General features: G+C 50.4%; 2 protein-coding genes across 3 annotated transcripts in view; one reads left to right on the forward strand and one right to left on the reverse strand.

The window, feature by feature from the left end:
- The window catches only part of SEC14L5 (SEC14 like lipid binding 5), a 39,475-nt gene extending 34,007 nt beyond the window's left edge, over positions 1-5,468 (forward strand). Inside the window, exons 15-17 of the mRNA XM_034065664.1 lie at positions 589-834; positions 1,185-1,363; positions 2,448-5,468. Coding sequence (XP_033921555.1) covers positions 589-834; positions 1,185-1,363; positions 2,448-2,553 — 531 coding nt within the window. The 3' untranslated portion in view covers positions 2,554-5,468. The remainder of the gene's footprint in view (positions 1-588; positions 835-1,184; positions 1,364-2,447) is intronic.
- A 2,009-nt stretch (positions 5,469-7,477) lies between these two features.
- On the reverse strand, positions 7,478-17,021 carry NAGPA (N-acetylglucosamine-1-phosphodiester alpha-N-acetylglucosaminidase). Of its 2 annotated transcripts, XM_031050394.2 has the most exons (10): positions 16,342-17,021; positions 14,638-14,777; positions 14,336-14,444; positions 13,891-14,019; positions 12,691-12,899; positions 11,580-11,627; positions 11,098-11,226; positions 9,932-10,048; positions 9,688-9,748; positions 7,478-8,823 (listed from the first exon to the last, which is right to left on the reverse strand). In XM_031050394.2, exons 1-10 carry the CDS (start codon positions 16,911-16,913, stop codon positions 8,601-8,603), a joined length of 1,737 nt encoding a protein of 578 aa, XP_030906254.2. In that variant the 5' UTR covers positions 16,914-17,021; the 3' UTR covers positions 7,478-8,600. The 2 variants fall into 2 exon arrangements, with proteins under 2 accessions (XP_030906254.2, XP_033921576.1); XM_034065685.1 differs by lacking the exon at positions 11,580-11,627.
- Positions 17,022-17,120: the final 99 nt, after the last annotated feature.

A 17,120-nucleotide genomic window follows, 5' to 3' on the forward strand; every position in this document is an offset into this window, starting at 1 on the left:
GAACTCTGTCTTCTACTGTGGCTTTATCTTCTGTAAGATACAGTCTCTTCCTCCTCCTCCTCCAGGGAAATAAAACTCCCTCAGTTTACCTTCTTGATAGTACAGTTTCCATTCTCAGTGGTGTAGCTGGGACAGCAGTAGTGGTGATTTAAGAACGTAAGTACTGGGAATGTTCTGATGGGGATCATCAGAAAACAATGTTCAAAAGAGCAGCACTTGAGTGTCAAAGTAGTCCACCAGCTTCATTGATAGTGAGTAACTGACTTGGCCTGCTTGATTCTTTAAAAAGCAGCAGTGCCTTTTGGAGTGCTCTTTGCTGTCTGGAATGCTTTGCTGCAGTTCTGCTGAGGTTTTCCTAGAGCTAGTAAATTATTTACAAGAAACTTTGATACAGGGGAGAGATGGGGTAAAAACACCTTGAGTAGATGTACTGTGGCAGAAGTCTGGTGATGGGAATGGGTTTGTATTCTCTTTAGGAATCCAGGTCAATAGCTTAACTGAAGAATGGTGGAGAAAAGCATGTTTGTAGAGTAGCTGTCCCCTTAGAATATGACTTTCTACAATGGGCTTGTTTTGTTCCCTTCTTAGATAGTTGTGGAGATTCTGGAAGGGGAATCCGTCATCACTTGGGACTTTGACATCCTGAAGGGAGATGTGGTGTTCAGCCTCTTCCATTCCAAACGAGCTCCTCAAACAAGTCACAAAGAAGCCACATTACCAAATACTTCTGCTGCTGGGGACAATATGCAGCTGATTGACAAGACGTGGGTCCTTGGGGTGGATTACAGCCATATGGAATCTCCACTGGTTTGCCGGGAAGGAGAGAGCATCCAGGTCAGATGTTTTTGGGTCCTGGCATGGATCTAAGGTGCCATGGCGGCAAGGAGAAGGAATTGATGGCAAGGCAAATCATGTTGTGCTTAGCAACAGTTGTGGTCATTGTTCTCTTTATTCCCTGTGAAAGTGTCTGCTATCGCAGCCCTAATTTAGAGTGAGCGATTGGAAAGAGACTCCATAATCCAGGATAAAATAATTGAATATAACCTTTTGTCACTGGCCTTAGAGATGTGCCATGATGTGTGCTCCCCAAAGTAAGCAGCTCCACTAGTTGCTTTTGATTTTGCTAAATTCAGCCATTTCTTAAGGCACGTGATAATCATTTGATGGCACTTTTTCTCTCCCAGGGATCTCATGTCACTCGCTGGCCTGGCTTTTATATTCTCCAGTGGAAGATGCATGGCCCTCCCCCCTGTGCTGCCACCAGCCTCCCTCGGGTGGATGATGTTCTTGCCTCTCTGCAAGTTTCCAGTCACAAATGCAAGCTTATATACTACTACGAGGTGCTTGCGTCCAAGGACTTCAGGTAGATGTAATGGGGGGGTTCTACTGCGTGACTTGCAATAGAGAAGTCAAAGGAGAGAACTGAGTGTGAGTTAAACATCGATACGCACACCCTGTTTAGGTCACTGGTTTCACTGATGGTAAATTAGATGGGAACAAACTTAGTGGCATTTTGCACAAAGAATCTCCTTTAGTGCTGTAGGTAATGAGACACCTCTTAGCTGTATGTTCACGGTGGAGTCTGTGCTTCAGTTCTTTCTGACAGCTACCTGAAGAAGGGGGGAGAGTTTAGACTGAGGAGTCTTTATCTTAGGACAATTATGAAGAGTTACTTTTGGGGTAACTTATCAAATACCAGCTGGGTTATTTCACACATAGTTAATTTGGCACTTGAGAAATCTCAGTGGTGAATAAGTGAATGCAACGACCCAGGCAGGATTTGCGTTGCTTCTTCTAATGCTAAAGATACTCCAATCACCCAGTAATTTAAATTCTTTGTAAGTACTTGACCTTTTGCTAGGAGATGGAGGAAGTAGAACAGATTTGGAGGTGGTAGCCTTGGGAATGTGACCTGGCTAGATCCTGTGGAGTTGGAGCAGCAGCAAACTCCTTACTCTAGTCATTCAAACCTGTTACTTGTCACTTGACCTGCATAAAGTATGATGGGAAGAGTAGGCAGTCACAGCTATAGTGAGCCCTGTCTGCTTGGTCAGAAAGAGCTGAAGCCCAAGGCTGGACATGCGGAAGTTGAGTCTCTCATGCTTAGCAGGCTGGAATTCCTTGGTTAGCAGTGACAGCTGCATCACTGAGTATTTGGAGTGCTCCTGAGCATTCCTTTCTGCTCAGGGGTAGTGAATGCAGCCCCACAGCAGCTCCAGCTGCATCCTGCTCCCAGAGTAACTGGTGAGGTGTATGTATAACATGGAAAATGGATGTCTCTGGAAAATTAATTTGTCGTTATGACATGGAGAAGATTCTTAGTTGAAAATGATGGGACAAAATATAAAATACTTTTGCAAGTGTTAGAGTGCAAGTTGATCTGTCAGATGTGTAGAGTTCTTCATTAATAGCTGCCTTACTAACAAATCTGTGTTGTTCTGTCCCAGGGGATCCATGTCGAGTCTGGAATCTTGCAACAGTGGCTTTTCCCAGCTGAGTGGAGCCACCACATCATCCGGCCAGTCCCAGAGCAGCTCCCATCTTTCTAGATAGCAGGGCTGAGGCTGCAGCAGTAAGGAAGAGTCACCCAGGGCATCCTGGCCCCCAGAGCTGCTCTGTGCACCAAACCAAAGAGCCTCCAGAGGCTGAGCATGGAGACAGTCGTTTGCCTGACCACAGGGAGCAGCCATTTGAACACAGAGAGGCTTCTGGGAGCTGCCGTGAGCATCAAACCTTAGCATTCATATGGCAGACTTAGAAATTTTTATATCAGATGTCTACTTCTCAGTAGTCTTTTCCACAAATGGGTTTTGGATGAATGTCAGTTTGCATGAATCTGTGTTACTCCACTTGAAAGGGCTCTTTCCAGTCAGTTCTTTTCCTACATAGAGGAGACTGATGTTGCCTTATCTGTTTGCTCTGTAGGACTATTCATCTGTAGCAAAACGAATCTAGTTTCCTGGGTGCCCAGGGTGCCAGTTACACATCAGAGTGTGAAATGGGCCCTTCAACCGCAAGGACTTAAACTGGAAATTCCTTTATACAGAGAGGATGTTTCAAAAATCAGTTCCAGGGTCAAACCTAAAACCTCTTCTGATCTGGCAGGATGCTACTAGGAAATGGGCTGGACTCTTTTTAACCCACTGAGACACAAGTCATAGTGGGTTTTGAGAAGGGAATCTGACTCCAGCAAGCAGCATCTTTCTGAAAGACTAGTGTTCCTCTTTCCTCAGGTTTATAAGCAATAATCCAACCTATCTCATCAAAGTGGATGGGAGGTGAATCATACTATCAAGGGCTAAGAAAAGCAATATTTTATTTCCTGAAGGCACAGAATTTTACAGCAGTATTATAGACCTTGCTTTATTAAAACACAAGTTAACTTGAAGAGAACACTTTAAGAAAAGGCATGTATGTATGTAAGCTCTTACTGAAAGGTATTTATTCAAATACTAGCTTATCTAAATTAATTTTTAACTTATTTGTAACTTCAGAAATGACTATTTATTAAATCCAGACACCTTTTTTAATGGGATGAACTTTGTTTAGAAAGGCATAACTGGTTGTCTTCAATCCCAAGAACTCTTTCTACTGAGATTCTACTCTTAGGGATCGCTGGATGCTCTCTGTTAAGGGCTGTATCATACCCAGCACTTGGGTAAAGGCTGTGTGTTGCTGTCTCCTGCAAGGGGGCGTGACACTCTAAGGCCTGGGGACTCTGGAGGGATGTTTCTTAGTATTGAGAAGTGATGATGGAGTTAGGAGCTGGAAGAAGATTGTGCATCTTTGACACACCAAAAATACCACCTTCATCCCTCATCTCCACTGATTATTCCAGAGAATAGATGTGCAACAAAGGCACCAGTGATCCAGTTATCAGGTTGGGTAAAGAAGTTGTGTTCTTGTCTAGGTGGCAACAAAATGAGAATAGGTGTCATATACTTAACTGCCCTTGGGCAGTGTCTGCAGCTGGCAGGACTTGTGATGTGGACAGATGTTTGCTTTTGGATCCAGCTGTGCTGCGTGAAGACCTCATCCCCACCATGGAGGTTACCTCTGACAGATCTGCTGCCTGCGGAAGCATCAAGAAGACTGTTGAGTCCTGCAGGGGTTGGAGCTATCCCAGCCAAGCAGCTCGTGTCACCTGTGGCCTAACCTGAAGAAGCTTCCAGTCCCCATCTGGGGAGAAGCACAAACTGGGAGCACAGCTGGTGGTGGAAGTACAGTTCTTCCTCGGCACAGCCATCCATGCATTACCCATGTCATCTTCCTCAGCAAATGCTTAGTGCTGCTTTCCCTCTCACCAAGCTTTTAAGGCTGATGGAATCTGTGTGGCCAAGAACAACACACATATTCCTACTCATCCTTTTTTAATGACTGCTTTGGAAGAACCAGGCATTGCAGGAGAAGAAAGGACCCCTGATATCTGGAACAATGGGAGACAAAGAACTCTGTGTTCATATGAGCTGTTTGGGTGTTTTCAGGGTTGGAGGCAAGGCAGTTGCTCTCCCATCTTGCATCTTGCACTGTAAGAGTGGAACAGGTAACTAATGCAGGCCACAGGGAAATTCTGCTTTCAGAGTTCCCCAGGTATTCCCATGGACTTCACTGTTTCTCACAAATGAATGAAACTTCTGGCTCTGGCATTACAGCATCATTGGAGTCTGACAAAGGCAAGAGCACCGCCTTTGCTCTGGAAAATCAAGAGTACTGAACTAAAAGCACATGTGTGTATGCCTTATGTCAAATCCTTTACCTGTAACTAATTCTGATGCTAGAAAGTTTCAAATGGACTCCCAAAGCACCAGGAGCAAACCCAGTCTCGCCCTCCCTGTGCTGATGCAGGATTTCAGCTTCTTGTGTAGCTGGTCATGTCCCATGGTGGTGACATTCCAGTTTCCCTTGGCTTGCTCTGGTTAAGAATCTCTTCCATTGCACTGGATTATTATTTTACTGTCAAGCAGGGCCTGTGCTATTCTCCCACCAGTAGCTCATTTGTGTATTTAACTCCTGTCAGTGGGGCACCTGGAGCGAGGCCAGGGCTCTGAAGGAGCCAGGAAGAGCCAAAGTGTTGGTTGCAGGGAGCACTCTCTCGTCCTGCCTCCAGAGAAATCACAGCCTCCTTTTTATCCCTGTTCCTCAGCAGTATCACCCTTCAGTCCAAGAGATTCCAGCTCATGTCTGTTTAGGAGGCAGCTTGTGGTGGCTTCTTTGTCAATTTTAAGCAAAACTGGCTACCAGTGTACTTGGCTACCACTTTCAGTAATCCAACAGAAATTGCTTTCTTCCTGCATGTTAACAGGAGAAGGCTGGCACCAGCCTGGATGCTGTGGCAGTCCTCTGCTTTTTAAATGTGACTTTGCCCATTGGCACATACAAGAGAAGCAAAACTATTTTAAATCATCTTCCCTCCTCCCCCCTTCTCCCCAAAATGACATCAGAAAATAAACCGTGCTCTTTCCTTCACAGCACCCTCTTGTGAATTGAGATGGGGACAAGTTCAGGGTCCCAGCAACAGCTCCTTGGTGAGGTCAGTGAGCTCAGGCTGTGTTGAGGTAACTAAATGGAGCTCTAGCTTACTGAGGAGCTTTCCCCTCTTTCTAGTATTTCATATGCAAAACATAACATCTACCTCGAAGAGCTGTTGCCATGGTTCATATGCAGTGATGTGGGGCTGTAGGCACAGTGTTGTGCATCAGTAACAGTTAAGTAGGGCCATGGGTGAAACCTTTATTATTGGCAATTCCTACAGCTTTTCCCAATCCTGCCATTTGCTGGATTCTGTTCCAACAGAACAAGGGAAGGCAGACACAGTGTGGCCCCAGAGGGCAGGTGCTGGAGAGGGCCACGAGGCTGGACTGCACTACTGAGTTCTTACAGATTCCCAGACTGGTTTGGATTGGAAGGGACCTTAAAGCTCACTCAGTCTCAACCCCTTGCCATGGGCAGGGACATCTTCCACTAGACCAGGTTGCTCCAAGCCCTATCCAACCTGGCCTTGAGCACTGCCAGGGATGGGGCAGCCACAGCTTCTCTGGGCACCCTGTGCCAGTGCCTCAGCACCCTCACAGGGAAGAACTTCTGCCTAAGAGCTCATCTCAGTCTCCCCTCTGTCAGGTTAAAGCCATTCCCCCTTGTCCTGTCCCCACAGGCCCTTGTCCAAAGCCCCTCTCCAGCTTTCTTGTAGCCCCTTTAGGCACTGGAGCTGCTCTAAGGTCTCCTGTTAAGGAGCCTTCTCTTGTCCAGGCTGAACAAGCCCAGCTCCAACAGACTGACTCCAAAGCAGAGCTGCTCCAGCCAGTGCAGCATCTCTGTGGCCACCTGGTTAATCCTTGTGACTGACCATTTCCTACCTTTTACGTTTGAAAAGGGCTTTTTAAACTGCTGTAGACAGAAGTGACAGGCACTGAAGGCACCTCCTGGTGGTTTCTGGGTCTCTTGCACTTGCTGGGGGGGGCAACAGTGATTCTGTCTGTCCCAAGGGGAGGAAAGCCTGTGTGACCGCAGCCGCTGCAGGTCTGTAGAGGCGTCAGCTGCAGTCACAGGCACAGGCTTGTTCCCATCACTTTTGGGGGCTGGGTGGGTTTAGGTGTATCCCTTCCCTTTCAGTAAGAAGAAAGTGACTTGTACTAAGAATTTATGATCCTAATTTAATTAAAAGATTTTGAAAAGGCTGTCATTACATCATCTTAAATCTGCAACACTTACTGCAGCTTGGGATTGCTGGTGGGAAGTGGTGAGCCTAGGTGGTAAGCCTGCTCAACTCAAGGAGTTTGGTCTCAAGAACTAAAACTGATGATTACTTGCAACCTGTTTATAATGATGCTTATACCTAATTATTTCCCTCTTGGAAGGGGAAACTGAAATCATGTGCACTGGCTTTTACTGACGTCAACATCCACTCCAAGCTATAAATTATACTTAGAAGCTAAATGGGCATTAATTATTTTAGCAGCACTTTCTCTCCTTGCAGCTGTCTTATCTATTGCAGTCTCAGCCAAAACTCTCCAAGTGCTTTTTAAGAGCCCACCAGCACCAAGCAGGGAGCTTTGTACTGTGACCCTGGCCAGCACATGGACATGGTTACAGTGTCTGGAGGCTTGGGGAGGATCTGAGCATTCCTGTATGTTGGAAATAAAAAATCTCTCTGAAGCACATGGTGAAGTGTTCGATGCAACTGTTCAAACTGCAGGAAGCTTGGATTCAAGCATGAGTGCTGCTCCTTCCCCCCATGCCTGGGGTGAGGCTGGGTTCAGCCATTCCTGCTGTTTAACTCAACTGTGCTTGAATTTATTCCTGTACAAGCAGCATTTTTTGTCTGTTTTCCATACCACAGCGAGGTCCAAGCCCTCATCCTGCACTGTAAATGTCAGTTAAAGTAAAAAGGGCCCCAGGGCCTTCCAGTGGCCAACCCCAATGACCTTGGAAAGATTGTGTCCTCCTGTAGCTGAATGGTAAGAACCTGAGCTCCAGGCAGTTACTGTTAATAGACTTTATTCAGGGTTCAAATTGCCTCTGTAAGTAATAGAAAAATAGAATCTTCCATTTACAGGTTGATTTGATGCCAACAGTGGCAGAAAAATTACATAGCCTTTTCCTGGAGAGATTAAAAGCTGCATAAAAATGTTAATATCGGGCTGAGATGGGCTCTAACCTCCTTGCAGCACCAGAGGTGCACATCTGGGCTGGTTGTCCCTCATATGGAAGCAAATTCAAAGTCTAAATGGGTTGTGCAAGTATGTATTCTAGTAAAATACCTGATTCCAGCCGAGGTGCTCAGGCTCTGGGGGCCTGAAGCACTTGTTGGCCATGGGCTTGTCCTGCTGAGGGAAGGGCAGTTCCAGCAGCAGTGAGCAAGGGCTACTGCCTGTGCCAGGCTGCTGCTCAGCACATACCTCCTGGACTACTCTTAGGAGGAAGGATTAGGTAAGACAACACCCCAGTCCTGTGGTCAGCCCAGGCCAGGTGAAGAACATGCTGCCAGCAGCCACCATGCTGTGCTGGCCTTGGAAGCTCCCATGGGGACAGGAGGAGACTGGGGAATGCTGGTTTATTGTGAGCTGCTCTAACAGCCTCCACCAGCTGCATCAGTGTTCTGATAAAGTCTGAGCTTAGCAGGGAAGGGCAGACATCTACAGAATGTACCATCCTTAGGCCAGCTTCCTTAAGCCTAGCTTTACACAAAAGGCAATTTATCTTGCACACTAAAAGTACTTCCTGCTGCTCTAGTGGAAAGGGACCTATCTGAGGTGCCCATGGCTCACATTCCTCACCTGTTTCCCTCAAGAAGAGAAGGGAACCAGCCCCTTTCCTGCTGTAGCTGTGGAGTTCCCTTACCCATCTGTGTGTGTGGGCTCATGCCCTGTATCCTCTCATGGCAACTAATCACTGCAGTTGGCTCTGGCTGGAGCAGCAGGGGATGGCTGATAATCTGGCCATTTTCTCCACAGGGCTGAGCCAGCAGCAAAGGGAGTTTCTTGGACTGAGGGATCTGCTGCCGCTCTGGCATTAGTCAGGAGTTTGAGATGTGAGGTCAGAACAGCCTTTGACAGTCAGTACAAGGTGCAGGTAAGATCCCTTGCCTCTTCTTGGCCAGGACTCTAGAGGAGGGCTTCATTCTGGTCCTGAGCATCTTCTGTCTCCCATGCGGCCAAGGAGGAGGTAGGACTGGCTTCCCCATTCATCTTTCTCAGTGGCTGATAGAGGTAGTCACCACCCTCCTGGTGCCTCTCTGACCTGGCCTTGAGGAAAAGGCCAACATTGCCCATGGCACTGATCACAAGCAGCAGAGCCAAGACAGAGGTTGTGGTGATCCAGGTTTTCCTGTGAGACAAGAAAAATGCAGGTGAGTAACACCCCTTGGCCTGCCTTTACACAGCCCAGTGGGCAAATGGTTCCTCAAGGTTTGCACTCCCTTTCTCTGCTGGCACAAGCTTCTGGTTCTGCTCTTGGGCAGGTAAGACCATGATCTGTGAAGGCCTCTAACAGGCAAACTGTAGAATCCCAGACTGGTTTGGGCTGAAGGGACCTTAAAGCTCCTCCAGTCCCACCCCCCTGCCATGGGCAGGGACACCTTCCACTAGACCAGGTTGCTCCAGGCCCCTGTGTCCAACCTGGCCTTGAACACTGCCAGGGATGGGGCAGCCACAGCTTCTCTGGGCACCCTGTGCCAGAGCCTCAGCACCCTCACAGGGAAGAGCTTCTGCCTAAGAGCTCATCTCAGTCTCCCCTCTGTCAGGTTAAAGCTATTCCCCCCAGTGCTGGGTTTAGCCTTCCCTCAGCAAGAGCCCAGCTCTGCCCACAGAGCCACAGCAGCCTCACCCACATGCTAGGAGCTGTGTGCTGGTGTGGGTCCTGCCCTTGACTGTTGCAGTGCAGTGGTGGGAGAGGAAAGGGAGCTCCTGCCTGACTGGAGGCAAGAGCTCTCACTGATGGGGGCCTCAGCTCAGCACCTGGCTGATAATGAAAACTTTAGCACCTTCCCCTTCCCATCAGGAGAGCTGTGGGTACCACAGAATCCCAGCTCTATTGGAACCTGAACAAAGGTGGTTTGGTCAGTGAAGTGGCAGGTCTTGGAGCTGCCCTGGCACCCAAGAGGTGGTGTGGACACCTCCACCTCACAGTGAGCAGCTGCTGGCATGGACTATGTGTATGTATACATGTATGCTATGAGTATTACACACTTACTCTGACAGAGAGAATTTTTCTTTGCTCCTTCCTTTACTCTGGGAAGCCAAACACTGCCCGTCTGAAAACAAAGAACAGAGGGAAAGAAGGCAGTGGTGGGGGAGGCTGTGAAACTCCACCAAGAACAGGCAAGCTTAAGTTAGGGGACAGCTACCCAGAGCTGATAACTGAGCAAACACAATGCTGGACACTTAAGTGCTCTTCTAACTTCGGTTTTAAAGCCACAAGCCCTGACCAGAGGTACCTTTGTTTAACTGGCTGGAGGTGATGTTGCAGCTGCCCGTCTCCTGGTCACAGGGACATGAGTGCTCACAGGGACATCGTTCCTGGCAGTTTGGCCCGTACCAGCCCACGGGACACTCTGGGGAGTACAAAAGAAGCTGGTCATTGTCAAACCTTCACCTATCTCCAATCCCCCATCTACCACTGCAGCTGCCCCAGCACAGCCCTGATTGCCTCCCTGAGCTGGCTCCTCAGCTTCAGGCCATGTGTCACCAAGGTGTTTGCATTGATTCTGCCTCTGCAGCAGCCTCTGGGCTTGTGAAAGCACAACAAGGTGGTTTTCTCCTTTTCTGTATCCGCCCTCCAGCCCTGCTGCGTGGCTCAAAGGCACAGCAGGGGCATCAGTGGCTGGTTCTTACAGGGAATCAAGGGCTCTTGCCTGAGCACTAGCATGTGGAGGCCTCTGTGGCTGAGTCCCAGGTTTCCCGCAGGCTGCTATGGCTGTTCCACCTGCACCAGCCTCTGAGTCCACTGCTGCTGCAGTTTGTGTCCAGGAGTTTAGGTAAAAGGGATGGAGCTGGCTGAGTGTTCAGAGGCTGGGAACAAAGTGTCACTAAAGGTACTGCGCACACAAGAACTTTACATCCACACTGTAATGAAGTGGTGCTGTCACCAGAGCAGGCTGCTCAGTCAGATACAAGGGGAGGCTTGAGTACTGAAGCAAAACTGGAGTGGTTACGCCATGGAGAACATCACCAGCTCTGGTAGCACTAACAGGTGTAAAGCTGGAGATGGAAAGTTATAAGCCAGAACAGCTCTTTGGAGCATTTCACAGTCATGGACTGGAGTCACTTGAAGCCCAGCTACAGGCAGGGCACAGTGCAACACCCTCAAGTGTAGGAATTAAGTATCCATGTTCTACCCTCACAAGTTCTGGGGAAGCAATGCTGTTCTCTGGGGCAGAGAGGAAGGAATCCACACTTCTCTAACAATGAAGAAAATTCCTCCCTCTCTGCTCCTTTCTTTCCCTTCTAGCCAGCCTAAGTAGCACAGGGAAGCCCCTAAATGCTGGGAGCTGGCAGCTCACACTCCAGCTATGAAGCCCTCAGCCCGCCTGGCAGAGCTCACCTTTGCTTTGCCTACACGAGGTGGCTCAAAGGCAACACAAAGCCCTCTCCCAGCCCTCACCTTGCTCACAGCTGGTGCCATGATAGCCAGCCGGGCAGGAGCAGGCTCCATGCACAGGGTCACATGAGCCACCGTTCTGGCACCGGCATACCTGGGCACAAGCAGCCCCATAGAATCCAGGAGCACAGGCTGTAGGAGACAAGAAGAGGGGTCATTAGGGCCCTCACTCAAAGCCAAGCAAGCCCACCCGTGCTTACACCCACCACCAGTCACACACAGCTGATGGCTGCTCAGAGAGCAGAAGCTGAGTCTGTGCTGCCTTGAACAAGGAGCCAGAGCTCCAAAAGCTTCGTCCCACACCACCCTTCAGATGCTCAGACTGTAGTTAAAATCATGCTGCAAAAAAGGAGCATCACACTGTGTAACCCTTCCCTTACTGCTCCCTCTTGGGGAATCCCCAGCCTGCCACTGCAGGCAGCCAGATCTTGGGAAGTAGTTCACACGTGCTGCACAGGAAGCAGTGGAGTGGAAGTCAGTGTTACCTTCGCTGCAGTTGCTGCCCATCCAGCCAGTGTCACACAGGCATCCAGCTGTGCAGATACAAACAGGCATTAGCAACAACAGAGAAAGGCTTGCAAATAGCAAGAAAACAAAATTAGGAGCCTCTGCTTCTGGCGTTCCCTCTTAACTCTCTCTGCCAGGGATCCCAGGGAAGAGGAATCCCCAACTCACAGATTAAGCTCAAATATGCTGCACCCACTGCAGATGCCAAATGCAGCAGAACCTCCCACTGCTTGGGTCTGAGACATTAACTCAGGGTCAGCAACACTGAGCTCTGCCCAGTCACTTCCACTGCACTGAGTGTGGAACTAGGGAGGCAGCACAGAAATAGGAGAACAAGACTGTGCAGCCACAAAGAGCAGGAGCTGGGGGTGAACATCACGGCAGTCCCTAGAGTCAAAGCAAGTTCATGACAAAGTAGCAACTGCACACTCATAAAAATCATGAAGCAGGAGAGTCAAGAAGGAACAAGGAGAGAAGGGGGCAGAGCTCAGTGCTAATACACCGCCCTCCACATCAGCAGGTTTACAAACAACCAGGAGCAAAACCCAGGGGGCAGAAAGGGGAACACAGACACTGAGTTTGAAGCCAAATCCTATTACAGGCCCAGCCCTCCTGCAGCCTCCAAAGGCAACATGTTCCAACTGACTGTACCACTGCTTGGGAGGCTGGAGGGGAAGGGCAGAGCAGATCAAAACACACATCAGGTTGGACAAGGGCTGAGGCACTCAGCACCAGCTGGCTTCCAGCACATGGGCTGGCCACACATCTGCACTTCCAGCCCCAGAAAGGCTATGCCCCACAGCCCCACCTCTCCAAAGAGGCAAAGGAAATGGCTATGGCTGGTGCCAGTTCCACACTGGCAACGCTTCCACACACCAGAGTGTGTGAACTTTTGAGCAACATTTCCGCACACCAGAGCAAGAAAGGGCTGTGTGAAGCAGCCAGGGCTGTGCATGGTGATGTGCTGAGGCTGCCCATGGTGCCACACAGGCAGCTGACTGGTATCCCTCAGGTCTGTGCTTCCCCTGGAGCTACCCACAGGCACCCACTGGCATCTATCTCAGTGTCAGAAGCACCACAGGGACTCACAGTCAGTGCAGATGCCGTGCAGGCTGCAGTTGGAAGGGCCACAGTCCAAGATGTCACAGGCTGGACCTCTCCAGAAGGCCCCGGCACAGTGGCACTGCCCCTGCACACAGGTCCCATGGCCATTGCAGTCCGTGGGCTCGCAGCTGGGCTCGTGGATGCACACAATGGTTGAGATGTTCCGTGGGCAGCGCCACATGCTGTCAAAGGAGCTGGGAAGAGACGGGTCCCCTGAGGCATGCAGACACCATGCTGCTCCCAGCCCTGCACAAACCACATTTTCAACCCAATTCACACTAGCAAACATTGATAATGGGAAAATACAAATGTAAAACTGGATTGAGTCAATGTCTTAACTAAGTGTTGACTCCTATGGGACAGGAGTCATGTCAAATACAGCATTACAGACAGCAACATGCAAAGTGTCCCCTTAAGCAGTCACAACTCCCCCAACTTTGGCCTTTCCTTGAATATTTTCTGCTTTGTTATAGGGGATGTCATTGTAGTTATAGCGACACTTCGGCTTTCTTCTGTAAGAAGTTCTTCCCTGTGAGGGTGCTGAGGCACTGGCACAGGGTGCCCAGAGAAGCTGTGGCTGCCCCATCCCTTGCAGTGTTCAAGGCCAGGCTGGATGGGGCTTGGAGCAACCTGGTCTAGTGGAAGGTGTCCATGCCTGTGGCAGGGGGTTTGAACTGGGTGAGACTTAAGGTCCCTTCCAACCCAAACCAGTCTGGGATTCTGTGATTCCATTCTATGAACTGGCAGACTGCAAACTGAATTTTAAATTCCTTTGTGTTTACAGTCAGAAATGACTAAAAAGCTAAATCAAAAGTAAAATACTCTTTAGGTTCCCTCACATGAGGCAGGACAGGGTCTCCAAGTCACTGCTTCTCTTCCACAATAATAAGCTATTGACAGATCTCCACGAATTCCTGTGCACATGCAGCTCTGAGTCTCCCAGTCTAAGAGCTGTGCCTTATGTGATTCCCACATTGGGCCACTCAGTCACGGCAGCAGCTTTGCTGCATGTCTGAAAAAGCTAAACTGTAATCCTGAGTGACTAAGTGGGAAAAGATATGTCGTCACTAAATGACTTTAGAGTCCCTCAAACCCTGTCCCTTGCACGATGCTGAAAAGCAGGGGCAAGGGCCGAGCTCTGCACCCTGACAGGAGCTGTGGGGTTCCTGTGCCACCAGCACCTACCAGTGCTCAGAGGGGTAGCTTGCCAGGGTCCCGTTCAAGACCAGAGTGGCAGAGCCTCCCCCATCCAGGTTGATAGCATTGATGAGTCCCTGCTGCTTCAGAAATTCAGCCATTTCCCAGAGGTTGACCCTGCGAAAGCAAGCACTTGTTCATTACTCAGTTTGACTGCAATGAAACTGCTCTACAAGGAGCTTGGTCCTTCTCCTCAGTGGAAGTGGGTAGCTCCCTCTCATCCCACATAAGATGACTTGCTGCCTGGAACCTTCACTGGCCTCCTCTGGCTCTGCCCAAAAGACACCAAACAGCAGTGCCTTCAACTTCAGCTCTACAAGTCCCCACCTTAAAACACATCACTGGCAGCTGCAGCGTCCCTCATGTTCCAGTGACGGGATATAAAGCCCCATCTTGCACTTGCCCCAAGACCCTTCCCCAGCCCTGGCCTTACCCTCTGGTTTCTGTCTGTCCATCCACATGAACCAACACCAGCTGCCCCTGACTGTCGTGTCCAACTGCAGTCCTGGCTGATATCACATTGATGAACTTGTCAAAGGTTCCTGTGAGGAGAGGGAATAATTTGCACACCAGCTGGGTGACAGAACTGCCTGCTGAGACAGATCTGGCTATGAAACAGCTCCCAGCAAGGAGCTTGTCTGAACTAAAACATGAGAACAGAGCTGAGGTTCCTCTTGATCATCCAAACCCATCAGAAGCACAACCCAGGCTGAAGCCAGGCACTGCAGGATTTACCTGTGGTTTGAGTGTCACTGCACTCAGCCAGTTGGCTCTGACTGACGTACACTTCTCCACCTCTCAGGAGCCAAACTACCCCACTCACGAGCTGCACAAAAGGGTTTTCTTGATCCAAGACATCTTCCTCAGACAGGTAACTAGGAAAGAGAGAGCAGGATGAGGAATGGATCACATGCACCCTCAGTGAGTGTGCAGACAGCACCAAGTTGGATAGAAGTGCTGGTCTGCTTGAGGGTAGGAAGCTCTGCAGAGGGATCTGCTCAAGCTGAGTCCATAGGCTGAGGCCAACTGTATTGAGGCTCAACAAGGCTCAGTTCCAGGTCCTGCACTTAGGTCACAACAACCCCATGCAATGTTCTAGGCCTGGAGAAAAATGGCTGGAAAGCTGCTCATGGAAAATGACCTGGGGACGCTGGTCAGCAGTACCTGAACATGACCCAGCTTGTGCCCAGGCAGCTGAGAAGGCCAATGGCATCCTGGCCTGGATCAGCACCATTGTGGCAGCAGGACCAGGGCAGTGACTGTCCCCCTGTACTGGGCACAGGTGAGGCTGCACCTCGAATCCTGTGTTCAGTTCTGGGCCCCTCACTACAAGAGAGACATTGAGGTGCTGGAGCAGGTCCAGAGAAGGGCAATGGAGCTGGTGAAGGGTCTGGAGCACAAGTGTGATGAGGAACAGCTGAGGGAGCTGGGGGGTTTAGTCTGGAGAAGAGAGGGCTCAGGGGGGGATGTTATTGCTCTCTACAGCTACCTGAAAGGAGGTTGTAGTGAGGCGTGTGGGGGTCGGTCTCTTCAGAGTAACAAGTGATAGGATGAGAGGAAACAGCCTCAAGTTGTGCCAGGGGAGGGTTAAACTGGATATTTGGGAGAATTCCTTTGCCAAAAGGCTTGTCAAGCTCATGCAGGAGCTGAGGGCTGTGGGTGAGGGTCAGATACCTCTGGCAGGGCAGTGTGGGTGCTAGCATAGTGGGTGTCTGCCACAGGCTGCCTGCTCAGGAAACAGGGTGAGACCTTGTGCAGAACATTGGAAAGAGCGTCATGTTCACAGGCCTGGAACTTCTGGGGGACTTTAACCATCCTGTCACCTGCTGAAAGGGCAACACAGCAGAGCATAAGCAATCCAGGAGATGTCTGGATTTCTGCTTAACAGTGACCAACTTAATGTGAGACAGACAGTTGTTTTACTGTCAAGGTTGTTCAATCACAGGAACACATCTGCCCAGCCAGACTGTGGAGTCTCTGACCTTAGAAATGTTCAAACCATGACAGGACATGACCCTGAGCAACCTGCTCCAGCTAAGCCTGTGCTGAGCAGGGTATTGGATGAGGCATCTCCAGAGTCCCTAACAATCCCAAGGTTTCTGTACTGCATTCTGCCTCTCCTCTGTGGGGAAGAGAGAGACCTCTTCCCCTTTTACCATGATCTCTGCTGCATGTTGGGAGGGGAGACACAGGAACCTAAACAGACAGAGATCATCAGAGTAACTGAACCAGTTTCTCTTCCTCCTGGGAAAAAAAGGCCAATGGTCAGAGAGAGCTCCATGGGGTGCAGGTAGGACAGCCTTCATTTCAGCACTGAAAGCATTCTTCTCCTCTAACTGGGAGAGGCCAAAGAGGCAGCGCCAGGGCTGCCTGCCTCAGTGGTGCTTACCAGTCCTCAGGGAGGAACAGAGCACTCTATAGACAACCCCAGGTTCTTACCCGAACACCATGGTGCCATCCTTCCGGATGCCAAACTGGGCATTCTGCAGACCTCCTGAGTTCCTCACCAGCTTCCCATTACTCACAACATTCCCGAAGCACTCTCCAGTTCCCATGTCAAAGTACCCGCCGTTCTGGGCCACCAGACACCTCCCAAGCCTTGCGGTCTCTTCCACAGTTGCCCTGCGGTGCTCTTGGCAGCCGCCTGTGCCACCCGGCTCCAACACAGAGAAGGTCCTCAGGGGGTTCCTCACAAAAGTGAAGTGGCCATAGACAGCCCTGCGGTCCTCACCCTCCGGGGGGATGTAAGACACAAACGTTCTGGTGGTGGCCACCGGGCCACCTGTGCTGTTGTCGCTGGGCCAAGCTTCGTGTGTTACGTTGCCGTACTTGAGGGGCTGACAGTCTCTGATGTGCCTGTGGCTGTGCTGGGAGCCGTGCGGGGAGGGGAAGTAGGGCTGGAGCACAGGGTCCACCGGGGAAATCCTGCAAGGAGAAGATCCAGTTGTCCCAAGGCTGCCCTGGCCAAGTGCCTCTGCGACCCTAGGTGGTGGGGAAGGCCTCGCGGCCATCCCTGTCCCCAGGAGATGCCGGTATCGCTGTCATCCACCCCAGCACGAGGGAGGCTGTCCTGCTTCGCACCCCCGCAGCCAAGCCCACCTCGGGGCACCCGCTTGGCTGTGCCGGGCCAGAGCCCCAGGAAAGGAGCAGCAGAGCGGGAAGGGACCCTTCACACCGGGACTGCAGAGCTGGCACCGCCCCGGCCACCCGCGCGGACA

Source organism: Melopsittacus undulatus, chromosome 8 (assembly GCF_012275295.1).
Source record: "Melopsittacus undulatus isolate bMelUnd1 chromosome 8, bMelUnd1.mat.Z, whole genome shotgun sequence".
In the NCBI taxonomy this organism is placed as follows: domain Eukaryota; kingdom Metazoa; phylum Chordata; class Aves; order Psittaciformes; family Psittaculidae; genus Melopsittacus; species Melopsittacus undulatus.